The sequence below is a fragment of the Homarus americanus genome, unplaced genomic scaffold (assembly GCF_018991925.1).
Source record: "Homarus americanus isolate GMGI-L3 unplaced genomic scaffold, GMGI_Hamer_2.0 scaffold45562, whole genome shotgun sequence".
NCBI lineage: Eukaryota > Metazoa > Arthropoda > Malacostraca > Decapoda > Nephropidae > Homarus > Homarus americanus.
The window spans coordinates 3,587,481-3,615,343 of NW_024744839.1; the positions used below are offsets into that span (position 1 = coordinate 3,587,481).

The 27,863-nt window shown below is 44.1% G+C and overlaps 1 protein-coding gene across 2 annotated transcripts; it reads right to left on the reverse strand.

Annotated features, from left to right (window-relative positions):
- Positions 1-493: 493 nt before the first annotated feature.
- On the reverse strand, positions 494-27,863 carry LOC121878146 (histone-lysine N-methyltransferase ASHR1-like). 2 transcript variants are annotated; one of them, XM_042384162.1, is made up of 9 exons: positions 27,577-27,863; positions 21,926-22,100; positions 16,570-16,639; positions 13,767-13,894; positions 7,178-7,354; positions 4,378-4,516; positions 3,641-4,000; positions 3,099-3,258; positions 494-1,896 (listed from the first exon to the last, which is right to left on the reverse strand). In XM_042384162.1, exons 1-9 carry the CDS (start codon positions 27,831-27,833, stop codon positions 1,566-1,568), a joined length of 1,797 nt encoding a protein of 598 aa, XP_042240096.1. In that variant the 5' UTR covers positions 27,834-27,863; the 3' UTR covers positions 494-1,565. The 2 variants fall into 2 exon arrangements, with proteins under 2 accessions (XP_042240096.1, XP_042240095.1); XM_042384161.1 differs by having other exon boundaries at positions 16,549-16,639.

Below are 27,863 nucleotides of genomic sequence, written 5' to 3' on the forward strand. Positions count from 1 at the left end.
AAACTATATTGGGCCATAATTCTGGAAACATTAGCGTACGAGCCTTGCATTCATACTGAGGCCGGGGATAGTCAAGTGACGGTGGTGTTATGATTCTCACCTGAGCTAATACCTGTTACATGAGTCGCTGTCATTCTAGGAGGGAGGGGGAACTGTCTCCCTTCATGGATAATATTTGAAAGATTCGAGTTAGATGTGATGCGAATAATGTTTGAGTATTTTTTGTTAATTTGATTCACTCGTTCAGATCCTCATGCCAGTGTTTGTGGAATATTTACTCAGTGGCTGATTACAATGACCAGGTTAGGTTAGGTTAGGTTCTTACGATTTTTTTTTATTCCTTCCCCAATGCTTCGAAGCCCCGTCCACCGACTTATTTCCTCCCATGAGCTTATATCGTGGTAGGAACAAACTTCATTGGGTTACCAGCGACGATTTTTCCTTTTCGTGAGCACTTACATAATGGTGGGAACAAACGCAAGTAAATCGATGAAAATTTTTACCATTTAATTGAAGGAAAAATACAAACTAACGCTAACAGGAAGAGATTTATATGCAGGATATATACAGTGATTCTTGACCAATTTATATACACAGAATCTACAACTAATGTATATAAAACAGATGAAATAACAGTATTGGTTATGATAGAAAGATTAACGCTGTAGCAGATCTGTTTTGCCTTTTAGCTATTAATACAAACTGTTTCCATAAGATATAATGCTTTTAAGCCAAGTCCAAAAGTCTATTAATTGGACACACAAATAGCCTCTATATTTTAGCAGTTAATTGTAAGTCCAGACAGAGCAGAAACACAGTGAATCCAAAATGTTAATAATAATAATGCTTGAGTGATTGAGTTTTATGAGATTTTATATCCGCCTGAGTTACATAATTATGGGCATCTTGAGACGATAAGAAACATTATTATACTCAACACTTCATAATCTATAATACTTTGGGTATAGAACTTTATTTCATGTTGAGTCATTATTATCTTACCTCATAGAGTTCACCTTTGTGTTAGGATGGACAGGTATATAATAATTACTATATGTTGAAACACTTAATTAACTCCTATTATTATTATGGTGAATGTGTGGATGATTGTATAAAAAAAATAAGGTTTAATGTAATGGAAGGAGGCAACATTAACTATAGCCCCGATAGATACGTTGTGGTTAACGTGATTGGTGTAGATCAGGTTTACATTATCGCGTTGATATTTTTTTTTTTGCCCACCTTTTTATAACTATTTACGTAACCCGTAAATATGGCTTGACGTTACCTGAACAGCAAGTCTTATTTATTATTTATTTATTTTTATAAAGTCTAGTATCGTTCTTTGGCCACTACAAGCCCTCCAAGAGATGTTGAGAATTATCATGGAGATGGGTGGGGAGGTGGAGGGGGTACAGTATGTTTATTTTCCTGTTTCCATTTATTTCCTTCCCTGTTTGTATAGAGCAATTTGTCCTGTCGGAATTTTTGAAGATTTTACTTGATTTTAAGGGGATAATTTTTCTTTAAGTGGTGTGTGTGTGTGTGTGTGTGTCAGTCCTACACTAAGCGACGGGGCTTGTGTACTTGAAGATCTTCTCTAATTCCCTCTTGTAGTTGAAGACATTATTTTCCTTCGCCGTTATCTCCATCTGTCGTTTGTTGGCAGCTGCTATGCGTCTCTCTAAGCAGATTTCAATGTCCTCGTTCGCCATAAGACTGGTGAGTCTGAGATCCTCGACGATGGGGTGGTTGGGGCCCAGACCATTAACGACGTGTGGTTCAGCTTCCTCCAGACAGCGGATACCGTCTCGGAATTCCTTGAAGTAGATCTTTGCTTTACCTAACTTGAAGAGGAAGAGGCCGAGGGTAGGATGTTCCGACCCGTAGTAGTACCTGGAACCATAACACGCATACATGTTCTTATTTGTCTATTATGAAAACAATTAATAAAAACTCGATGAAAATATTGACAGTAAGGGTTAGGTGAGGTGAATTGAAGTCAAGTAAGGTGAGGTGAGGTGAAGTGAAGTGAAGTAAAATAAGGTGAGGTGAATTGAAGGGAAGTAAGGTGAGGTGAATTGAAGTGAAGTAAAATAAGGTGAGGTGAATTGAAGGGAAGTAAGGTGAGGTGAGGTTAGGAACATATGAGTACAATGGTCTACTTCGTCTACTCGACCATAAAGTGGAGAAAAAAGTTACAGGAGAAATCACACACAATAGAGACCCATATAAGGTAAACATGTAAAGGTTATCCCACTTCAGCTTACACCCGGGTTCGATCCCCGGGCAGGGTGAATCTATGGGCAAGTTTCTTTACACCGTTTGCCTCCGTCTACCCAGTAGTAATTGAGGACCTGGATGTTAATCGATTTGTGGATCGTATTCCGGGGTAATGGTTAGCCAGTGCAGTTGGCGAGTTGTCCGGTCTTCTCGGACTATTCCTTGACACTGGGTCATGCAGCTCGTTAACACAGGGTGTGGTTGTTGTGTTGGCGACAGCTTCTACACCTTAAACAAATTCACGGTCAGGTGCTTCTCTATATGACTGATTGATGGTTAATTATAGTATACACCGTACATGTATTGTCGTATATGTATAGATAAACCGGTTATGTATATGTTTGTAGATAAATCAATGGAAAAATGTATAAGATAGAATGATAGATAGATAGATAGATAGACAGACAGCTCGTCACTCGCTGGCCGACAATGTTATGGTGTGTGTTGTCACCATAATCATGAACGACCGCTGCACTTCAACACTAATACCCGGACCTAAACTATTTCAACGGGGTCATGCCATAGGAGTGCTAATTACCCTTGACACCCAACCCATTCCCCGTTGCATATTGGACATTTAATCATCAATCATCCAATTACTCACATAAGCTATGACGTTATGTGTAAACGAAACGTAATCTTCGGAATTCGATAATATTTTGTGTGTGTGTGTGTGTGTACCTCCTCTTCCTACTTCACTCTTCTAGTCTTCCTTTAATTCCTTTCCTCCCTTCTCCCTCCTTCCTCTCCTTCACCCCCTTTTCCCCTATCTCCCTTTCCCCCCCTCTCCCTCCTCATCTCCCTTTCTCCCTTACCTCATACCACACAGGTTCTCTTCGCCGTAGGTAAGGGCGCGGATCCAGCAGCCATTGTACACACAGGCGTTGAAAGCGAAGTCCGTCGTGCGAACTCTCCACACGTTCATACTGGAGAAGTTGTCCTGCTTCTCCAGGATCTCCAAGCAGCTCTCCAGGGCTGTGTCAATCTCGTTAAGGAAGAAATTTATTTGTAACTTTTTAATGAGATAAATATGTTGGTATCTGCTATCCGAAATGATTTGGATTTATGCACTGGTTAAGGAAATCGGGTCTGTCTGTCTTTGTCTGCTTATCTCTCTGTCTCTCTCTTCCCCCTCTCCTTTTCTGTATGTGACTGTGTCTGTCTATCTGTCTTTTTCCCAGCTGTATAAAATGATGTAAACTGATAAACGGTGTGGACAGTGAGAGGAGGAGGAGGAGGTGGAAGAAACATAGAAATAATCTCATTGGGTTAGTTAGTCCATAAAATTGTCAATAAACTTAGGTGATAAAACATAGGAGCAGAGAGTTGTTTCCTGGTGGTGAGGTTAAAAGGATACTGGGGTTCTCCTCGGACATGGTACTGAGTTTCTCTTTAGTGAAGGTGACGGCCAGCTGGTATTGTCTGATGGCTAGGTCGCTGACGGGACAGTTACACACACTGCACGCCGGTGGCTCCTCCTCCTCTTCCTCCTGACGCTGGTTGTCTCGCTGTTGTTTCCCGTTTTGCTGTTGTTTGTCACGCTGTTTTTCCTCCGTTGATGGCTTCCGCTGTATTTCATTGCCCCATGTCTTCTGTTGTTCATCTTTCGTTGTCTCCTTCTGTTGTTCACCGTTCGTGGTGGCCTTTTGTTGCCACGCTGCACGCTTCCATCTGCTCATTTCAGGGACAGTCACGGGCGCCTGGCAGTTAACATTTTCTGTACGGCGAGAGGAGAAGGAATCATGAACACGAAGACGCGAAGACATTACTGATACATACAACCTCCCATACTCATCCCACAACCTCCCACACTCCCTCACTCATCCCACAACCTCCCACACTCCCTCACTCATCCCACAACCTCCCACACTCCCTCACTCGCCACACAACCTCCCACACTCCCTCACTCACCCCACAACCTCCCCCCTCACCACCCCCACCTCCACCTCATCCCACCCTCCTCCTCCACACTCCTCACTCATCCCACAACCTCCCACACTCCCTCACTCGCCACACAACCTCCCACACTCCCTCACTCACCCCACAACCTCCCCCCTCACCACCCACACTCACCCCCCTCCCTCCAACACTCACCACACTTGATGGTGTTCTCGAACTTGACTCTCCCTTCGTCGTGACAGAAGCTACAGTCACACCAGAAGAACCATTTCTTGTAGAGGTTCTCCCGACGGCTAGTGACGCTGCAGACAGGGTCGGTGTAGCTGATCCGACACTGTTAAAACCCCGAGAAAAAGTCGACTTTGATAATGGTTAAGGTGGGAGCTTGGTCAGATCAGTAGATGGTTAAATTAATGAGGTCTTACTTTAGGACGTGGTTACATAGAAGAACTAAGAGAGAGAGAGAGAGAGAGAGAGAGAGAGAGAGAGAGAGACTACCCTACCCTACCCTACCCTACTGGGACAAACACACCAGCCACCTTCTTACATAATCTCAACTTGACATTAGTTTTTTCCTAAGCAGTTAATTGTAAAGTGAAACAAATGGTCCCTTTCTTTCATTTGTGTTGACAAGATTATATGACCAGGTGACTGTACTGTACGTTGCTCATATATCAATAATAGACCCTACCTGTATACAGTACCACCCGGCAATAACACACACATTAGTTTGTATTAGTTATTAAAATTATTATTATTATTCCCCGCCTTGTGGCTTATCAGCTTCATATATACGTAATAATTTGTCTTAAAGCCTTTCGTTATCTTAGTGTCAGGGCTATACAGTGTCTTAACTCACTCGCTGGACGTCAGTGGGTCGAGGAGCTGCTACTTCTTGTTAGGTTATCACAGCAATATCTCCCCTACCCTGGTATAAGCTGTTCTTGTTGTTCTTATCTCAATATAATAAACTTCGTCGTAACATTAACTCACAAAACGACAAAACAATAACAAAACGTAGTGGAAAACATAGGTGGCATATGACGTGTTGTTAGCCTGTAGTACACACGGACACACACACACACACACACACACGGAGTCTTGGCCACTAGTGTTAAGAGCTGCCAACTGAGTGTGTATATATAAAAATAAACCCTGGCTAGTTTTGTCTCAGGTGATCGCCACAGGTAAAAATAGTAGCTAGCTGAGGTGATTTATGGACTCCGCCTTATTTGAGAGTAGAGGGTCAACTGCCAGGGTTAGGTTCGGGTAGGTTAGGTTAGGTTAGGTTGGGTTGGTTTAGGTTGGGTTGGTTAGGTTTAGGTTGGGTTGGTTTGGTTTAGGTTGGGTTGGTTTGGTTTAGGTTGGGTTGGTTTGGTTTAGGTTGGGTTGGTTTGGTTTAGGTTGGTTTAGGTTAGGTTATTACTACGTTAGCGTCTAAGTGTGTTTTGATACCTTTCTCACCTGTATTTTACCTTTATGAGCCAGATACCTGTACTGTTGTTTAACGTCGTTAGTTAGGTGGAGAATTTTACATGGTTATTGGTATTCGGAAATCCATTCAAAGATAATATAAATTGAAGTTAGTAAATATTAAATAGATTGGCTGTAATATAAAAAAAAAGGTCACCACGAAGGAATTGTTTTCATGTTAAGGACAAGAATATTTTCCGATTTAACTTTTTTTTTTGAGGCAGTGTAGTGTCAATGGTTACAAAGCCCCCTTCACATGGTCTCAGTTGGCACTTCACTATTTCTGAAGCCTGTGTGGGTGGGTGGGTGTGCCTGTGGGTGTGCCTGTGGGTGTGAAGAGACATTATGGTTTTCCCAATATACACTATTATTTTGCTTTGGGAGTCACCTTAAGGAACATAATTGGCACGACCCCGTAAACACACACTGTGAACGTTTCCTGTAAGCAAGCACACACACACACACACATACACATACACATACACACAGGCTCCAGAAATAGTATCATACCATATTCGAATCCCCGATCAAGTTATTTATTATTATTATTATTATTATTATTATTATTATTATTATTATTATTATTATTATTATTATTATTATTATTATTATTATTATTATTATTATTTTCATTATCATTATCATTATTATATCTTACAATTGTTTACTCGATTATACGTTTTTGTTTAATGTTTACTGAAGAGAAGGATAATGAATGACTAAACTTACCTGTAATTAATGGATATGACAGGTGCAGATGTGGGGTGACTGCTTATGTCTCTTGGTGATGTAGTGTTTTTATTTATTTATAATTAAAGTCTTGGGTAATTTGTTAAGGGTGGTTCAGAGGTTGACTTATGAGACAGACAGACAGACAGACAGACACATCCGCCATTAGACCTCCTATTAGATTCTCCATTAGACCCCTATTATATACGCCATTAAACTCTATTAAATCCACCATTAGATCCCTATTAGATTCCCCATTAGATCACAAGTATATACCCCATTGGTTTCCCCATTAGTGTCCCCCATTAGATCTTCAATTTTCTCCCTTAAACGGATCGAGTAAGATTAGTTTAGTTCAGTCATGGTGAAGGTTAGCCCTGAGGTGTCTTATTACCCTTGCCCTGCCCTGCCCTGCCCTGCCCTGCCCTGCCCTGCCCTGCCCTGCCCTGCCCTGCCCTGCCCTGCCCTGCCCTGCCTTGCACACCTTTGTTCCCCTCTGCCATCATTCATTCATCAATTCTTTAATCCTTCTCTTCCTTCTCTATTTCCCTCTTTCTCTCTCACACCTCTCCTTCCTCTCCCTGCTTCATCCACCCTTCCACTCTCTGTTCCATATCTTCCCCCCCTCCCTTTTCTTGGTCTTCTCTTCCTTTTCCCCTTCTCTCTCCCTTATGCCTCTCCCCTCTCCCTAAATCCTCTCCCCTCTCCCTCATGGCTCCCCCTTCCCTCCCTATTCCATCTCTCCCTCTTTTCTCACCCATTCCGTCCCTTTCCATTTGTTGTTTCCCTTTACCTTGCTATAGCTAAAGTTAGGCATATCGACGAGGGCTCTGATCTGCACGTTCTTCCCGTCGAAGGAGATGTAGCAGTTAGGCTTGCAGGCGTGGTCGAAGATGGAAGCCGAGAGATACATGGCCGAGCCTATGTTCATCATGGTCTTGTCCAACAGGCAGAATCTGTTGACCAGCATCTGTGTGAGAGAGAGTGAGGTCAGGGTGTGTTAAGATGGTGCGGTACAGTAACTTGGAGGTGGAAGTCTTTGATAGGGGTCATGTTTTGCTAGAAAGGGGCGTTTTAAGGGGGTCGTTTTGTTAGAAGGGTCGTTTTAAGGGGGTCGTTTTTTTGCTAGAAGGGTCGTTTTAAGGGGGTTGTTTTGCTAGAAAGGGGCGTTTTAAGGGGGTCGTTTTGCTAGAAGGGTCGTTTTAAGGGGGTTGTTTTGCTAGAAGGGTCGTTTTAAGGGGGTTGTCTCGTTAAAAGGGTCGTCTTGTTTTAGTCGTTCTGGGATAAGATGATAAAATAGTTCACTTGTGTCATAGAGATATACAAAAGTGTAAACATAACCCTGTGTGTCTGTCTGTCTGTCTGTCTGTCTGTCTGTCTGTCTGTCTGTCTGTCTGTCTGTCTGTCTGTCTCTGTGTGTGAGGACAATACACTAACATGACGAAGGGAAACAATCCCATTCACCATACTGTACGGTGCTTCTTCCTCTGATGATTCAAGTCTTCCCATCTCACCTTTACCTGGTCCCCTGTCAGGTGTATCAGTATAATAACAATGATAACTCAACTTCTCCTCCCACCACCACTACCTAACTTCCTAGTGACTCTATTTCCCCCTTCCCTCCCCATGTTCCCCTTTTGGTGACTCCACTTCCTCCCCCCCCCCCTTCTCTCACCTGGCCCCCCTGGTGTGAGGTATGGTAATAAGCAGGTGCCAATAGCGGGGTTCTGACGCACAGCCAACACCAGGTGGGAGTTGAGTCAGTGAGAGGTGAGGGATGGGACAGGTGAGGAAGAGGGAACACATGAGGGGGGGGGGATTTGAAAGGCTCACGTGGGGGAAATAACAAGGGTGTGAGAGAGGCCGTGACAGTGTGTATACCTTGACATGACAGTTGACGCGATGGTGCACTTGGATATGGCAACAGACGTGACGATGCACCGTAACATGACAACAGATGTGACGATAAACCGGAATATAAACAACAGACTGTGATAATATGACTTATCTGGGCGCCCGTGTTGACAGGTGGAGCTTTACCCCCCTCCTTCCCCCTCCCTCCCCCACCTCCTTCCCCCTCCTCCCTCTCCTTTTTCCCTCTCCTTCCCTGTGTTGCTGCCTATTTATGCCTTTATTTGACCCTGTCCGTATGTTATCAAGATGACCTACCTCTGCTTATCCTTAGCTGGGACTGTGTGCGTGTGTGTGTGTAAAGCTCTATCACTCGACCTCACTGGGACCACCAACACACAGCACAAAACACTGAAACTATGCTAGTAGTTGACCTATTGTATAAACTTTCACGAGGCTATCTTGCTATCTCGTCCACCCTGCTATCTCGTCCACCCTGCCATTCTTGTCTGTTTTCCCCAAGCTTGTAATGGACCTGAACTACTACTACTACTACTGCTACTACTACTACTCTTGCCTCACCAGTACCAAACACATAAACAACATGGAGAAATAGGTTAGTATGTTAGGTGGTGATCTGGTGGTGGTGGTGGTGGTCACATGTTCGCCAAGACACGCATCCCTCAGTCGTCGGAAATTCCTCACTACAACACCCCCACGTCTCGGATTCTCTGTAAGATTCTACCAGTATTGTGAGAGTCCATATAACTGGTTCATTAATGCTTACGATACAAAGTTAGGATTACTCAAACATTCTTAACGCTAACAATTTTTCTTCATATAGTTTACCTGAGAATGTGGATCGAATGTAGTTACTTTACTGTACGTTGGTGACACGAGAACACAAATGATTCATCACTAATACACACACGCAAAAAAAAATTCTCAAAGATTCGTAAATGGATGTTTTTTTCTAAGTGGTAGTGTGAGAACTGGTTTATATTAGTTACGGGTTATTCGTAAAGTTTCAATTGTTGTGAGACGTCAAACGAACCCTGAGTCATTATTGAAGTTATAACATAAAGATGGCGGATTCATATTAGTTTCGAAATTTAATCCGAGACTTTTAATTTTATCTTAGCTATTTATGATTTGTTAATTAATATTTAGGAGAAAAATAAACAGAATGTGTGTGTGTGTGTGTGTGTGTGTGTGTGTGTGTTTTGTTTGTCTCGTGAAGCAGGAAGGGAAGGGAGAGAGGGGGGTGAGGGCAGGGGGCTACGGTATATTAGAGTTTTGGATATTGAAAAACTGTGTAGGCTACTGTAGGTTTATCGCTGTTTGTTTATCGCTGTTTTAAACTGTCCATTATCGCTTTATGCTGAAGACTTTCCCTCTTATTCTCTTGGCGTAAGGGTTAAATTAGGTTAGGTTAGGTTAGGTTAGTGTTTCTTGCATGAGAGAACATAGAGTAAACACTTCGTCCCCTTCCCTTCCTTCCCCTTCACCTCCCCCCTTCACCCCCCTCCCCCCTTTCACCAACCCTTCCTCTCACCCCTCCCCTTCACCCCTCCCCTTCACCCCCTCCCTTCACCCCCCTTCCCCTCACCCCTCCTTCACCCCCCTCCCTTCACCCCTCCCCCCTTCACCCCCCTCCCCTTCCACCCCTCCTTCGCCCCCCCCCTCCCCTTCACCCCCCTCCCCTTCACCCCCCCCCTCCTTCACCCCTTCCCTCTCACCCCTCCCCCCCTCCCCTTCCACCCCCTCCCCTTCACCCCTTCCCTCTTCCCCCTTCACCCCCTTCCCTTTCACCTCCCTTCACCCCCTCCCTTCACCCCCCTTCCCTCTCACCCCTCCCCTTCACCCCCCTCCCCTTCACCCCTCCCCTTCACCTTCCCTCTCACCTCCCCTTCACCCCCCCTCCCTCCCCTTCACCCCCCCTCCCCTTCACCCCTCCCCTTCACCCCCGCCCTCCCCTCCTCCCCTCCTTCACCCCCTCCCTTCACCCCCCTCCCCTTCACCCCCTTCCCCCCTCTTCACCCCCCCTCCTTCACCCCCCCTTCCTCTCACCCCCTCCCCCCCCTTCACCCCTTCCCCCCCCCCCTTCCTCACCCCACCTCCCTTCACCCCTTCCCTCTCACCCCTCCCCTTCACCCCCTCCTTCACCCCTCCCCTTCACCCCTTCCCTCTCCCCTCCCCTTCCACCCCCCTCCTTCACCCCTCCTTCACCCCTTCCCTTTCACCCCTCCTTCACCCCCCCTCCCTTCCCTCCTTCCCTCCTCACCCCTCCCCTTCACCCCCCCTCCTTCGCCCCTTCCTCCCCTTCACCCCTCCCCTTCACCCCTCCCCTTCTTACCCCCTCCCTTCACCCCCTCCCCACCCCCTCCCTTCACCCCCACCACCTTCCCTCTCACCTCCTTCACCCACCTTCCCTCTCACCCCCTCCCTTCACCCCCCCTCCCTTCACCCCCTCCCCTTCACCCCTCCACTTCACCCCCTCCCCTTCACCCCTTCTCTCTCACCCCTCCCTTCCTCCTCCCTTCACCCCTCCCTTCACCCCTTCACCCCCCCTCCTTCACCCCCTCCCTTCACCCCTTCCCCTCACCCCTCCCCTTCACCCCACCCCCTTCACCCTTCCCTCTCACCCCTCCCCTTCACCCCTCCCTTCACCCCCTCCCTTCACCCCCTTCCCTCCCTCTCCCCTCCTCCCCCCCCTCTCCATGTTACCCTCATTATTATTTTTTTTCTCCCCACAAATATAGCTCGGGGTAGAGATCAGACATGTGACGAGTGTCTTTGTTAGTCAGCCAGGCGCGTCCTTGCCAAACTTCTGGAGATATTTAGAAGTATTGGAATTTAGTTATACATAGCGTAGGGAAAACAGACCGTGGCAGGGGGTCTCATGAGTGCTTTTTAGTGTGTGTGTGTGTGTGTGTGTGTGTGTGTGTGTGGTTCTCTCGTAATGTTTCTGAGTCTAAGCCTACAACGTATAGTAATAATTCAAGGCCTTTTATGAAATATTTAGAGAATACATCACAGAAACCAACCATGTGTAGAAACCTACTGTAGACTGGTTGTGGTGGTGTGTGGTGGTGGTGGTGTTTGTGGTGATGGTGCTAGTTGTGGTGGTATTCGTGATGCTAGTTGTGATGGTGGTGGTGGTGTTTGTGGTAATAGTGATGGTGGTGGTGTTTGTGGTGATGGTGCTAGTTGTGGTGGTATTCGTGATGCTAGTTGTGATGGTGGTGGTGTTTGTGGTAATAGTGATGATGGTGGTGGTGGTGGTGCAGAGTTCCAATTAAAATTTCCATTAAGTCTTTCTTTGATCGTCTCCACCAAAAAGAACCTGTGATTGTGAACACCCACTTTGAAACCTTCAAATTCTAATTCAACTGTGGATCTTAATTAAAATCCTGGGCTTTAGGGCCTGGTAGAGCCGCGTTTGAGTAGCATCAGGGAGGGAGGCTGAGTCCGACCTTGTACTCGAGATATTTTTTGAGGAGAAAGGAAAGGAGAGGAGAGAAAGGGGGAAGAAGAGAGAGAGAGAGAGAGAGAGAGAGAGAGAGAGAGAGAGAGAGAGAGAGAGAGACACACGACCATCTCCAGCAGGTATGAATGAAGAGGCCAAATGAGACTGTGGTATATAGTTGTGGTTGTTACAGGTTGTGGTAGTTTTAGTAGTCATAGTGTGGTAGTTGTTGTTCTTGTGGTAGATATCGCATATTAGTAGTCAACCGTGTGGATGTAACTAGCAGTGACAATTGTTATCGCTGAGGTTAAAGACACAGCGTTAACGATGTACTTTACTACCAAACAGCCCTTAACCTCGACCTACCCCAAGTTAACGAAAGACTCGCTTAACTTTAACTCGGACAGATCACTGGTTGGTAAGTCTTTGTTTTTAACCCAATGCATTTTTACAGGATTTTATTTTTTATTTTTTTTTATTTGGGGGGCTGACAATGCCAACGGTGCCAAGCTGCCGAAGAAGAGACAATACCGGGCGTGTAGATGTGTTTGGAGAGAGAGAGAGAGAGAGAGAGAGAGAGAGAGAGAGAGAGAGAGAGAGAGAGAGAGAGAGAGATGATCTTAGTTACCAGAATACCTTTAGAAAGACGACAGTGCCAGACAGTGTCATACCTGCAGCCTGAGAGCCAAAATGCCACTCGGTATAAAGGCTCTGTACCCCGTGGTTTACCTGAAGAGATATCACCTGTCCCCCCCCACCCCTCCCTCTCCTATAACCCCCCACCTGATTCTTGTATCAACCCTTCCCACCCCCCGTCACCCCTCACCACCAGTCATCAGCAATCTTAAACAGACAGACACAGACAGACACAGACAGACAGAACACACAGACACAGGAGGTGAGTGGCTGGCAAGGCACCACCACTCAAATATTTCCTGGGTGCCACCGTTTCCTCCCCTGATGACTGGCCAGAATACCTGTACGTGCCTCTGGTCAGGTGTGGTGGTGGCAATAATAAAGGTAGTGGTGATACTACTACTACTCCTCCTCCTCCTCCTCCTCTCCTCCTCCTCCCTCCCCTCCCCCTCCCCCTCCCCTCCCCTCCCCTTCCCCTCCCCTCGTAGTGCCACCTGAGACCACCACATCTATGGCACTCTAAAAACAGTGCCTTAATCCACCTAGTGTGTGTGTGTGTGTGTGTGTGTGTGTGTGTGTGTGTGTGTGTGTGTGTGTGTGTGTGTGTGTGTGTGTGTGTGTGTCAGTCTACTCCCAGCTTCCGCAGTCATCACATCGATATTTACCTCACACTTCCTGGCTTTGTGTGTGTGTGTGGCTGTGGACGTGTGTGTGTGTGTGTGTGTGTGTGTGTGTGCGTGTGCGTGTGTGCGTGTGTGTGTGTGTATGTACGTGTGTGGGGGGGTGTGTTTGTGTGTGAGAGAGAGAGAGAGATCCACTATGAAAATCTTATATAGGAAGTTGCAGTATCTTGAAGAGTTGGATTAAAACTAACCTAACCAACTAACCTAACCTTACGTTAATTATTAAAACATAATAATATATCATCGTAAAGTCTACTGTAGTTTGTAGCCCTTTATTTAGTGTCTCCCGGCAGAGGACCCCAGCTATATATATGTAGTCAACCTCAAGTGCTCTCTGGCCCTCCCAATACATAAACAATAATGAAATACCTTGACTCCTGCTTTAATTTTCTGTATCTTTTCTTCATTAACTCCCACTGTGTTTGGCAGAGGCGAGGAAGTCATGTGGGTGATGGGGTGGACGATGCTCTCGACAACAACAACAACCAAATATGTAGTTGTTTTTCTTAGGATTCTTGCTTCGACAACACACAACACATAAATTGGTTTAAATAAAATATCGTTGATTCCAAGAAGTTGATTATAAATATAGCCTTCCATCCTATGCAACATTCTTCAACCATCTATACTATTATCGTAAACTAGCTGAAGAGATCCATCCATTCATCCTTCCTACATCACTAGCTCATCCATTCCATTTTGCCATCCATTCCACAACTCCTTTTCCACCCACTGGTACTCACCCTGCCGTATATACCCAGAAAGTCGGAGTAATTGGGAAGGAAGTCCTCGCCAATGTACTTCTTCAGCTCCCCCAGCAGGTAGTCGGCGTCCTGCTTCCGTTCCTCGTTGTTCTTGACGTCTGCGTAGTCTGTGAGGGCGGCACGGCAGAACACCCCACGTTAATTAGGGGTTGAAGGGCAGAAGGGGAAGGGGGTAAGGAAGGTGTTGAAGGGGAGAGGGAACGGGTTGAAGTGGAGGGGAAGAAGAGGAGAGCAGGGGGAAAAGGGAAGGAGAAAAGGGCAGGGGAAAGGGAGAAGGACAGGGGAAGAGGTTGAAATAGAACGGAAAAAATTGGAGGGAGTTACAGGGGAAGGCAGGGGGGGGGCTTGAGGGTAGGGGGGTGGTACATGGAGGGAGGGGATGGTGGGGTGGGGGGGGTAGAGAAAAGGAAACCTCTCTGAGATGAATAGAGTAAGAGGCGAAATATAGAGGTAGGCGGATTTGTTGTTTACTGAGGAATGGAGATAGGAATAATTTAGCTAAGGGAGAGTAGGGAGCTAAACGAAAGAGGGGGGGAAAGGGAGGGAACGACGTTTAAGGGACAGTAGATGGAGGAAGGGTGGATGTTGTATGGGAGGCAGAGGTGGTTAGGGGGATGGATGACCTAGCAAGAGTTTTATTGGTATCAAGATCGACATAGGAGGGAGTTGGATCATTCACTAGATGTATTTATTTAAGGAATCCACAGTCTCGCCGGGTGGGTCCTGGGTAATAGAGAGTAATATTGCTTTAAATATTTCAAGAGGGATTAAGGAGACGGACATTTAATCTAGAGGAAGATATATTCTGTGCAAAGAGGAAAGGTGTTGAATGCCAAAGGAACGTCCATGAATATTCAAAGGAAGGATTTGAATGCACTGGGGAGGCCTTTGCATGTTTCAAACGGAGGGTCAGTGAATGTATAGAACGTTTGGATCCTCGATAAGGGTTGTTGAATGCAGGAGAAGGTTTCTGATTGTTGGGGAAGGTCTCTGAATGTTGGGGAAGGTCTCTGAATGCAAGGGAAGGTCTCTGGATGTTGGGAAAGGTCTCTGATTGTTGGGGAAGGTCTCTGAATGTTGGGGAAGGTCTCTGAATGTTGGGGAAGGTCTCTGAATGCAAGGGAAGGTCTCTGGATGCTGGGGAAGGTCTCTGAATGCAAGGGAAGGTCTCTGGATGCTGGGAAAGGTCTCTGAATGTTGGGGAAGGTCTCTGAATGTTGGGGAAGGTCTCTGAATGTTGGGGAAGGTCTCTGAATGTTGGGGAAGGTCTCTGACGATAGGAACTTTGAATGTGTGGATTTCAAAGTTCGGGAATGGTGGAGAGAGAACTTTGAATGCAGGGAGAGAGTCTAAATGGAAGGGGGGGGGGAGACTAAGTACAGAACTAAAGATAGAAGATTTGTTGAGTAAAATCCCCATTGGTTTATACCTACACCGTGAGATGATTGACTCCAGATCCAAAGTGCCTCATTTCTTGGATTGACTCGTACTATGGTGCGTGGTGGGGTACTAAACACACTTGTGAACCCATGAATAAGGTGTTATATTCACGGTGTTAAGAGCCCAGGGCCAGCCACCATCCTATTCAGATCTAAACCACAAACTTACCAAATCATTGACCACAAAAAAAAAAGTGGTTGGGTGGTTGTAATGGTGCAGGGGGGGGGGGGGGGGTAGGGGGTTAGGTGGTTGTCCTTAAATCCATCAGGGTGGGAAAAGTGAATGCAGTTGAAAGTTCCTCAGTGTAGAAAGAGGGTTTGAAGACATAGGGGATAGCGTTGGGTATAGGCAAAGGGAAGCTTAAGAAAACGAAACCTGACTACAACTTGAGACTCTAAATGCGGGGGATAAAACAAACGTCAAAATAATAATAAATGTAAATAATCTTAATGTAAATCAAAAAGGATGTAAATAAAAAGAGTTAAAACAAAAATTGCCTTAAGGAATTCATAATCTTCTTCCTCGTCACATCTCAAGTCCAGCCAAGACTACATGTTTGATAGACTGAAGGTGAAGTTATTGTTTATCATATTAAATAGACGACTGAATGAGTGTTTTTACCCAATCTTAAGTAACCATCAAAGTGTGGTGGTATAAGTAGACAAATTAACGTTGGAACTTATGTAAAATGAACTTTTTTTAAGTGTCGTGTCTGGCTTGAGAGAGACAGATCAAGTGAACGCAGTCAACACCATGCATTTTATGTCCTGGTAAGAAATAGTCGTCTCAATTATTGTTATTTCTCACGATTTAATCACAAAAAAACCAGGTAAAAGAAACTCACTGCACACCGGGGAGAGATGATTTAATACACCTGTGTGACGGAGAGTACAGGTGGTAAGCATTTAGGGGGGGGGGTCAGTATTACCTGTTCTACAGTGGGGTACAACTGACTGGGTGGGTGGGGGTGGGGTGAGGGAAGCGTTGTTAGAGGTCATCACAAGGCACCATCATCATCATGCTGTGTTCTTAGTACTCAACTCTAATCACCTTAAAACAATAATAACTATCCATTATCAACAACTGAATCACCCTACATGACTCACAATTACTCACACTTAATGGCAAAATAACATACTAAAACAACTTATCTTTAATTTAGAATAAGAAAAACAATTAATTCACACTAAAAAAAAAATCTGTCTTCTATTGACTGACTGATATTTGATTTTATTTTCTTGACGGTGAGGATAATTTTACTGTCAAACGTTAATTTATTTTTATGTGGATGCAAATTTGTGTACGTTATTGAGCAGCTTACTCTGTTGTGGCCATAACTTACGGTTCATAAGATCTCTGAACCTTCTCCCTTCCCTTTGTGAATACTTTTCCACTATTTTATCGCCTCCGTCCTGAAGAAATGGAAATGTCTTGGTGGATGGAACTTGGTTGTAGCTTCAGTTTATACTGATATGTGGGGTTATAATGAGTGGTGTTATGGAAGTGTTGGGTTATTCATTGTATATTTTGAATGGCTCAGAAACCAAAGACTCTATTAGGTGATATTTTATTTTTTATTTTTTTTTATTTTTTGTAGTTAGATTCAATGGTATTTTAGTTTTTAGTGAATAATAAAGTAGATTTCAACACTGTCTGAATAAATCATTGGCTCTGATACATTCATTAATTTCTTCTCTTTGAGTGAGAAATAAATAAGGAATACATTACTACACTAAGGAGGGTAATGAACATAATCCGTGAGACTAATGAAAAAAATATGAAATAATTAAAGAAAAACATAATAATGGTTAACTGACGAATCGTGTAGAAATCAATTGAGATGAGGCATGTATGGGTGATTTATTTTGCATTACAGCTGCTGCGCCAAAATTTATTCATTACACTAAAAAAAAAAAACAATAAATAAATCTATCCATGGTGGTCTCCTAATACCATAATCCACCATTTAAGATTTATTATCCAGTTGTATGTTTTTCTTAGTGATAAATAACTTGTTTTGTTTTGTGAGGTGAACGGTAACAAGCAAACGCGACCATTCGACAACCACTGAACACTTCCGTTTAAAATATTATGAAACACTATGTCTTAAAATTTAATAAAGATAACGAAAATGTTTAAAGTTACTGGAGAAATTATATTATGGGTTTTCTTCATCTAGCAACAGGATAAATGACTCAACATTCACACCATAACACGATGGTAGCGTTTCACAGATGGACGTAAATTTAAAGAGTGAATTACAGTGGTTGGATTATGATGGTTTGTAATGAAGGGGAAGTAATGTTATGTATGACAGTGTGTTAATCGAGAACTGCAATATGATTTTATTAGTATTTTCAAAGTAATGGAAATATGGCAGTTAAAACAAGGGTTAAGTTAAAACATAGACTAGAAATGCAAATAATGATAATAATAGTAAAAATAATAATGGTAATAATAATAGTAATAGTAAAATAATAATAGCAATAGCAAATCATAACAGCAATAGTAATAATAATATGAAGATAATAATAAGAATAAAATAGCAACTGATAAAGCTCTTCTGACGAGTGAAAATAATAACTTACGAACTGAACACAAGTTAAAATTAATCCTCAGATGTTAACATTATAACTATGGTGTTACTCAGGTTAATGTTTATATATGGTTGGCTGGTCGTGTAGAAACTGTAGCGTAATCAGAAAAGCTTTATTACTGTACCCTCTCTTAACCTAATACCAGCCCAAACCATTTCTGTCAGGCTGAAACAAAGATATTAATCCTTAAACGTAAGTAATAATAGTATGGTAATTATTTGGTCTTTTTCATATACCTAGATCACGCGCACCTACAGTGATTTACTTGCATGTATGTATGAGTGCCAGGCCAGAGAATGATGGCAGTGACGTCAGAAGGTGCCATAACGCTGGCAGTAGAGCCCCGGGGAATCATGTGCCGTGATGAAGAGGATGTCACGGAGATAACCGGCCTGTACCTACATCATTATCACACATACACACATACATACATACATACATACATACATACATACATACATAGAATGTTCTGTTAGTTACAAGGGAGAACATTCAACTCTCCGAACCAGGGAATATTTTTGGACTATTCTCAGTTTAGTTCCTGCTCGTGTTAAGTCTCCCACCTATATACTGTACTGTTTGTTGGTTACTATACGGATATATTTGATAGGTAGTGGTGATGACAGGTAAGTCTCTCTCTCTCTCTCTCTCTCTCTCTCTCTCTCTCTCTCTCTCTCTCTCTCTCTCTCTCTCTCTCTCGCCCTCTCTCTCTCTCTCTCTCTCTCTCTCTCTCTCTCTCTCTCTCTCCCCCGAGCAACAAAACTCACCCAGGTCTGTGTGTTAATGGCTCCTAACATATAATTCTGGCTCCACAAACACATTCCTCCAGTAGAAAGTTGGTTGGTACGGCAGTAAAGCAGTGTCAAACCTCAACTTTCCCCACTCCCACAGAGAGAGAGAAGAAGAAGAGAAAGAAAACCTAACCCGAATTCTAAAAAAAAAAAATTATGTATTGTATTTTCCCATGGGATAAGAAATACCAAATTTATTCAAAGAAACTCTCTCTCTCTCTCTCTCTCTCTCTCTCTCTCTCTCTCTCTCTCTCTCGTAACTAGATCCAGCAGTACTCTCCTCCCTTACCCAAATAATTCTCTCACGCACGGCAATGGAGAGGATCGCTAATTAAACTACCACCTTGTTATTCCTCCTCGTCGGGGTGTAGTGTAGTGAGGGAGGTGTAGCGCGGCCCCTGAGAGCTTACACGTGTATTAAGAGTAAGATGAACGCGTCTCGCCCCCGTTTATTGACCATCGTGACAAGTTTATGACGTGTTAGGCACCGATTTGGCAGAATTACGCGAATGAGTGGGATTGGCGTGCGCTGATTGGTCCTTGCTTATATATCATGATGTGTGTTGATTGGTACTTCTGTATCATGATGTGCGCTGATTGGTCCTTATATACCATGATGTGTGCTGATTGGTCCTTACATACCATGACGTCAGTAGCTCACCAGTAGTCTCTTACCAATAACGTATCAATCAAAACTAACCCAACCCAACCCAACCCAACCCAACCTAACCTAACCTAACCTAACCTAACCTTAACACAGTGGCAGGATGTTTCGTAGTTGGAATCATTATAGGCGAGGACCAATCAGAGGACACCATGCCCTTATACGCGTGGATTATGCTTATTAGAGAGAGAGAGAGAGAGAGGGAGAGAGAGAGAGAGAGAGATCATCCTTAATCTCCAATTCTAAATCAAATTCCGAGTCATAATTCCTGTCAAAATCAAATTGTAAGTCAACATTATAGACTCCGAAGGTGATAGAGCCAGGTCATATGGTGATAAAGCCAGGTCAAAGGTCATTAACGAGAGGACACGGCCTTACGGTGCCTCCAGAGACCATTACCCCGTTCACTGTTCAGACGGATGAGGTTTAGTGTCGCTAGAGTTGGTTTCCTTAGGCCAGGTTGGGTTGGGTTGGGTTGGGTTGGGTTGGGTTGCTCCTGTTGCTCCTCCTGTTGCTGCCATTGTTGCTGTTTCTGTTGCTCTGGGTCTGTTACTGTTGCTGCCACCGTTACTTTACTTCCTTTAGCTGCTTTCTATTGCTTATAAGGCTTGTATCTGCTGCTGTTTTGGTTAATTTGCGGTTAAATTTCCATGTACTGCTTTTCATACTGTTACCGCACCGCACCCCACCCCACCGCACCCCACCGCACCCCACCCTAACCTCACTCCTCCTACAGCTACAAAACTACAAGACCTCACTCAGTCTCTCATAACTCCTGTAGTACTGTTTCTGTTGAGTCCTGTTTCTGTTGAGTCCTGTTTCTGTTGAGTCCCTTCCTTCCCCGTTAACTCGCGTGTGAAATTGATATAATTCCCCCTTAAAACACGCTATCTATCCCCCCCCCGTCAACCCCTCGTATTGTGTTGCAGGGGTGATGTTATCTCCTCCCCCTTAAATTACGTTCAGGGGTGATTTTATCTCCCCCTTCAACCCACGTATTGTGTTGCAGGGGTGATGTTATCTCCCCCTTCAACCCACGTATTGTGTTGCAGGGGTGATGTTATCTCCCCCTTCAACCCACGTATTGTGTTGCAGGGGTGATGTTATCTCCCCCTTTCAACCCACGTATTGTGTTGCAGGGGTGATATTATCTTCCCCCTTCAATCTATCTATTGTATTTGACTGCCGGTATCCTCCTCCCCCTTCAACTAAGTTATTGTAGCTCAGTGGTGATAATAACTCCCCTTCAATGACGTATTTGAGTGGTGTAATTTTTCCCTCTCCCTTTCTACTCAACGTGTCAATTCAGTAGTGGTGTCTCCCATCCATTAATCTACGTATTGTAAGGGTTGGTTCCTCCCTCCCTCCCCCTCTCTCCCCCCCCTCTCTCCCCTCCCTCCTCTTAACTGATGTATCGTGTTTTAGTGGTTGTATTTACGGTTGAATTCAGGTATTGTATTATAAGTCATCCTCTTGATTCCCTCTTGATTCTACTCTTGGTATATTAGTGGTAACCTCTTCCTCCTCTTCCCCACCCAATGTAGAGGTTGTTTCAGTGGGATTGCTTCACCCTCTTACCTCCCCTCTCTCACACCCCTCTCCTCCCTCTCTCCCTCCTCTCTCTCCCCTCTCTCTGCCCCCCCCTCCTCAATTCCCACCATTACTAACACATGAATTGTATTTCTTTGGTGAATTCAACTCCTTGTATCACTTCTGACGTCATCTCCTTCCCCCTGGCCAAGATACCCACTATCAGTCGAGTTGCCAAGGTGGTAATTTCCATGACAGTTATCACAAGGGGGGCTGTTATCGTGATGGTTATGCTTCCACAGGTGGTGTTATCATCCCCAGGTGCCTGTTACCTGTCACCATGCCGAGGGTGATAACACGACTGGGCTAAGATAACAACCTAATGGTGTGGTGGTCAGAGAAAAGGTGTTCTTGATTACCTGCACAAGCTAATTAAAACCATAAATGACGGCCATGATGGAATTTGATTGGCTGAGTTTGTCTACCTCCGTCGTACGATCGGCCAATCAGTGGTCGATTTGCGGTAGAAACACTCTGGTAAGACAATAAGCAAGATAACAGCAGCCACAATCAATGGTTATCTCAGGGTCTCGACTCCAGGCAATATTATTAAGGAATATTTTACTTATACTTCTTGTTCGTCCAGAAATGGTTAAAAAAGAATAATCGTCTTGTGTAATCAGTTTAGTGATATGAATGGATTAAAGTCGATGTTTACGTCTCCAAACTCGCGAACCTCTGAGAGACGAGCGGACTAACGCTGGGCCAGATCAAGACGTGGCCCCGTACAATCTTAACCACCACCACCCGACCGCGCCACCATGCCCAACTCGTCTGTGTGTCCCCTTTCTAGCTGTTCGCCTATCCACTTAAAATTTATCCTGATAAGTATATATTTTACCTATTTATCCTATCCCCTTTACCTATCTATCCTATCCTCTATATATTCTCGAGTAAAATATATATATTCATCTCTATCCATATATTAATTTAGGTGTAATAGACTTTGAACCTATTCCTATTCTTGTGTCTTAACTGTAATAGCAATATCTATCTTAACACGACTATTTATCTATCCCCACTCCCACCCTTAACCTCCTCCTCGAACTTACTTACCCTGAGCCTAAGGATGACCCTGGCCATAAGCCTCACGAAGTCTGGAGGAGTGTAGGGGTCGAGCCTCTTAAGGTTGTCACACTCGTACCGGTGGATAGGCCAGGATAGTCTCTCACATTCATCGCTGCAGTACCAATTCTTGCGGCATCCTTGACACATGTGGATCATCTTGGTTCTGTGAGGAGGAAGGTAAAACAACACACATTTAAAGCACTTCTTCCGAGTATGTATATAGCACTCTTGAGGCATTAATATCCTTCCTGTTCCAAATGTGTTATTCAAAGGGGAAAAAATTGACTGAAACTATAAGGGAAACTCGAGTACATCAACCGAATAATTTTTTCCCGTTAATATTTTATTTCGTTAATTGAACAGTAGGTAATATTGAAGTGTGAAGTCAATTAAGACCTTATTTTAGACGCTGAGGAAGATATAGGAGAAAATAGTGCGGTGGTGTGCAGTAAGGCGACCGTACAACATATGCTAAACGACTTCAAACACAACCGGGTTCAATTTTTGCTCGGATGGTATAAAAGGTAGAAGGTCCAAAAGTCAATAAAAAAGGATAAAAGTCGATAGAATATATGATACAACAGGAGAGAAAATGTTTGAGTAAAAAAGAGTGGAAAGTGTATGAAAGATAGCAGAGGCGTTTTTATAAAAGGGGGGGGGGGAGGGAGGAATATTTGATAAAAAATGTAAAGGGGGCGAGAAGGTTCTGGTTTCAAGGGGAGGGGTTGCCTTTGGAGGGCCTCGAGCCGACATGTGGCCAGCGAGCGACACAACGCCAAGCCAGGTTTTGAAGGAACTCGAAAAAAAAAACCCGAATTTACGTCCAGAGAAGCGAAGTATTTTATTCTTTCCAGCACACAACACAAGTTTGGTGAGGGACTGGTACACAAATTTACATACAAGGTGACATGAGTTGAGGAGTTTTGACGAATTTTAATATTACTGGGTTAGGTTAGGTTAGGTTAGGTTATGAGTTTTGAAGACATTGCCACATTTTTTTTGTTAGATATTTTCCTCCGGTACACAAGTTGAATTTTAAAAGGTAATGAAACACTTTTAAAATCAATAATACACATAGTCTATTTTATAACATGGATTTAGAGGTAACAATCCCACCGTGGCCTTGTACACACTTATTTAAACCTCGGTGGCATTCTTAATCTACTATATGTTACGCTACTCCTTAAAAATGACTCGTAAAACTCTTCCCTGCTGTCAAAATCCCACACCTAACTTTATACCCGAGTGAAAAGTTGGACAAGAGACTGTTCAAGATTGGTGTTTGTGTAGTGGGTCAAGTGGGTGTGAGAGATTTACCTGTGTTTTACTTGTCAACAACCTCACGTTTATGTAGCCAAAGATGGTGAGATTTTCATGTTTGTCCACCTCACCTTCACCTCTACCTTCACCTCATCTCATCTCACTATTCCGGGGGCACAAGAGATTGAATGTTTTTATGTCTGTCTGTCTGTGTTTGTGTTTCCTTGACAATATTTCGAAGTACAGGAGATTTTTCTATTCGTCTGTGTTTACCTCCACATTAGTCATTATGTAGTTGGATAGTTTAGGAGCCTTGTTATTGGTTCTCGGTGGGCCTAATGATACGTGTTGAGAAGACAATTAATGTGAATAAAGGGGAGATATTTTTAATTAGGAAGACAGAGGAAGAGATTTGAAAACAGTGAAGAGAGAAAATAAAGAAGAATGAAGGAAAATGAAGAAGAAAAACCGCGTAAAGGATAGGAAAAAAAAGATGAAAAAAAAAGACGACTTTGAAGTGAAAAGAGGGAAGAGAATAAGATAAACGGCGAAGAGATGAAATATATAGGGAGGAACGAAGAAAATAGAGGAAAGGAAGGAGAAGTAAGAAGGATGACACACACACGCACACACACACACACACGTACTCTTGTTGGCTCACCTCCCACACCTAGATCTTGACTGTTGCCTGAGTTATTTGTTTACAGTACCTCTTCATTACACGCAAGTGGTACCGTGCACGTCTCCCTAACTCACTAAGTGGTACCGTGCACGTCTCCCTAACACACTAAGTGGTCCCGTGCACGTCTCCCTAACTCACTAAGTGGTACCATGCACGTCTCCCTAACACACTAAGTGGTACCGTGCACGTCTCCCTAACACACTAAGTGGTCCCGTGCACGTCTCCCTAACTCACTAAGTGGTACCATGCACGTCTCCCTAACACACTAAGTGGTCCCGTGCACGTCTCCCTAACTCACTAAGTGGTACCATGCACGTCTCCCTAACTCACTAAGTGGTACCGTGCACGTCTCCCTAACACACTAAGTGGTCGTACATCTCCTAACCCCTTCATTGTTCATACGTCTCCCTAACACATAGGGTAATTTGCCGTGCACTCCCCTAACTCACTAAGTGGTACCGTGCGTCACTAACTACTAAATTAATTTGCCGTGCGTCTCCCTAACACACTAAGTGGTACCGTGCACATCTCTCTTTTACTAAGCGTGTTACCATGCGTCTCTAACACTAAAGTGGTACCGTGCGTCCTCCTAACTTTTGCCTAAGTGGTACCGTGCGTCTCCCCTAGCCACTAAGTGGTACCATGCACGTCTTCCCTAACACTTTAGTGGTACCGTGCACGTCTCCTAACACACTAGGGTAATTTACCGTGCACGTCTCTAACACACTAAGTGGTACCGTGCACGTCTCCTAACACACTAAGTGGTACCGTACGTCTCCTAACTTTACTGAAATTAATTTGATGCGTCTCCCCTAGCACTAAGTGGTACCGTGCACGTCTCCCTAACTCACTAAGTGGTACCGTGCACGTCTCCCTAACACACTAAGTGGTACCGTGCACGTCTTCTAACACACTAAATGGTACCGTGCACGTCTCCCTAACACACTAAGTGGTACCGTGCACGTCTCCCTAACACACTAAGTGGTACCGTGCACGTCTCCCTAACTTTTCATTAATTTTTAAATTGCGTCTCCTATTTTACACTAAAGTGTTGCCATGCACGTCTCCTAACACACTAAGTGGTACCGTGCACGTCTCCTAACACACTAAGTGGTACCATACGTCCAGATACCGTGGAGGAACAGGTATTGTCGACAGGTACTGTTTTGGAGGGAACCTTGCTGCACTCTCCATTGGTCAGAACGGGAAAAGGGGCGGGGGCTTTGTTTGTTTGTGTGTGTGTGTGTGTGTGGCATGTGTGTGTGTGTGTGTGTGTGTGTGTGTGTGTGTGTGTTATAGGAAGCACACAATACTACCGTCTAATCCAGGAGAATAAGCTTAGACAGTAATCCACACAGGGCCAAATTCTCAGAGTCGTCCATTAATTACCTGTCGTTAATTAAGTTTAGAATACACCTGGCTTGCGGTCGAGTCATAACATAAGAATGGAGGAAACTGCAGTGGTTCTATTGGTCCAAACTGGGCAGTCCCGTTTACACCCAACCCCTATTACTCATATATCCATCCAACCTATGTTTGAAGCTGTTCAGCGTATTCGAGTTAATGGTGATGTTTGGTAACTTGTTCCACTCGCCCACTACTCTATTTCCAAACCAGTGTTGACCTATTTTGCGCCTAAATCTAAATTTGTCTAATTTAAAACCATTGTTACGAGTTCGCTCCTGGTTGGATAGTTTGAGTACCTTTGTAATATCCCCTTTGTTTAGCCCTGACTTTCCATTTATACACCTCTATCTGGTCGCCCCTCGCTCTATGTCTATCAAGGGAGTGCAAATTAAGGTGCTTTAACCTGTCTCTGTACTCAGGGTTCCTAATGCCCGGGATTAGTCTTGTCATTCTCCTCTGAATTCTTTCTAGGGATTCTAGATCCATTCTGTAGTACGGTGACCAAAACTGAACTGCGTAATTCAAGTGAGGTCTCACAAGCGCAAGGTATAGTTTTAGGATGGCCTCGCTAGTCTTGTAACTAACATTCCTTTGTATGAACCCAAGTACTTTATTAGCCTTGTTTCGAGCAAATGCACATTGTTTACTTGGCTTCAGATTCTTACTTATCATTACTCCTAAGTCTTTCTCACAGTCAGATTTCTCTATAACATCGTTGTTCATCTGGTATCTGGTTTCTCTGTTTACATCTGTTAGACTAAGTACTTTATATTTGTCCACATTGAATTTCATCTGCCATTTTTCAGACCATTCGAAAAATTTGTTTAGATCTTCTTGTAGTTTTGCGGAGTCCTCGTTAGATTTAATTACACGCTCTATATACTGTAGTGTCATAAGCAAATTTACTTATGTTGCTGTCTACGCCGATATCTACAGTATGTCGTTTATGAGTGACGGCAGTGATGAGTGACGGCAGTGATGAGGAACCAGACTCTAAAATGGACAGAAACCACAACTTGTTTACAGACACTACTTGGCGTATACCTCGTACCTTACCAAGTACAGTGTGTGTGTGTGTGTGGCAGGCAGACAGACAGACTCTCTTAACTAGGACAATGCCAGACTAGACTATAATACCTTCACACACGTCTCAGGAAAAGCGTTGAACGTAAATTTTCCGCTTTTTTTTCCCTGGCACCAAATACAAGACTATTTCAGCTTGTGACTCACTACCATTCTCTTCTTCATTTATTTCCTTCTTATTCCTCTTATGTTCTTCATCTTTATTCACTTGTTCTTATTTTATTTCCTCCGTATTTACTCTTTTTTCTTGCCTTTCACTGTATCCTTCTCCCCATTTCCCTCCTCCTCCCTTCCATTTGCTCAATGTGTCTTTCCCTTACAATTCTCTTCGTTTTCTCTCTTTCTTCTCCTTCCATCCTTTCTCCATCCCTCCTCCCCCCTCTCCTCCATTTCCATTTTCTACAACCTCCATCTCTCTCAATTGGGTCCGTCTCTTTCTTTTACTTTTCTTTGTCACTTTCTCTCGCTCCATCACCTCCCCCCCTCCTCTCCCTCCCCGTGTGTGTGTGTGTGTGTGTGTGTGTGTGTGTGTTTGTAAAGTGGTTATTCTCCTGTATTCTCTTTGTATACACTATTAGGTAACACAATAATGTACTTTGATCTTCAGTGTTTGTTTTGGGTACAGTGTGAAGCCTCTGTACCTGTATTTGTATCTGTACCTGTAATTATAGTCATGGCTTGGATCCGGTTATATGGAAGGATAACCGGAGCGAAGGATAGGTAGGTAGTTTGGTGGATAGGTAGGAAGGTAGATGGAGGAAGGAGTCTCGTAGCTAAAGGTTATTATTCTATATGACTTAAGGTAAAAAGCTTCATTATGGAACTATTATCGTCTTAGTGTATAGCATTATTTTGCACCGGCTACAATGGGTTAATGGACTGCTTAAGAGAGAGAAAGAGAGAGAGAGAGAGATCCATTTGACCTGTAACAAGAAGGCGTCCACAATACCAAAGTCTGTTTACGGTGGGATGATGGTGAATTAAGTGAAGGAAACTGTTTATGTATTGCTCTCAACAGGGACTCCCACACAGACAGACAGACAGACAGACACACGCATAACACATACTGTACACACATGGCAGCTCTCTCTCTCTCTCTCTCTCTTCCACAGGCATTCAAGTCAGAGTATGTGTGTGTGTGTGTGTGTGTGTGTAAGTAACAGTAAGGGTGGGTGAGTGTATCAACAACAGGGGCCCCGGGACCTACTTGTGTGAGCCGAGGCAGTGGTTACAGTACATGGAGGAGTACTCGAAGTTGATCACGTGGGCGAAGGGTTCAGAGGTCAGGATCACCTCCCCCTTCTTCACCGTCTTCTGTGATTTCGATACCAGCCTTGAGTGGCTCCTGTAGGTGGGTCTGTAGTCCCGCATCTTACCGGGTCTCTGCGTACACTGCTGGCCAGACTCTGAGTTACTGGTGCTGGTGACGGTGGCTCCTACACACACGCACACGCACTCGTACATACGTGCTCACACACACACATACACCTGGCT

What these genes read in the sequence shown, in the direction of transcription:
- LOC121878146 (XM_042384161.1), bottom strand. Translation starts at nt 27,833, where the DNA reads ATGTACGAGTGCGTGTGCGTGTGTGTAGGAGCCACCGTCACCAGCACC. An exon ending in CTAACTTTAGCTATAGCAAG is followed by an intron (nt 4,517 to 7,177) that starts GTAAAGGGAAAC and finishes GGGTTTTAACAG; the next exon opens with TGTCGGATCAGCTACACCGA. An exon ending in GAGAACCTGTGTGGTATGAG is followed by an intron (nt 1,897 to 3,098) that starts GTAAGGGAGAAA and finishes TTATGGTTCCAG; the next exon opens with GTACTACTACGGGTCGGAAC.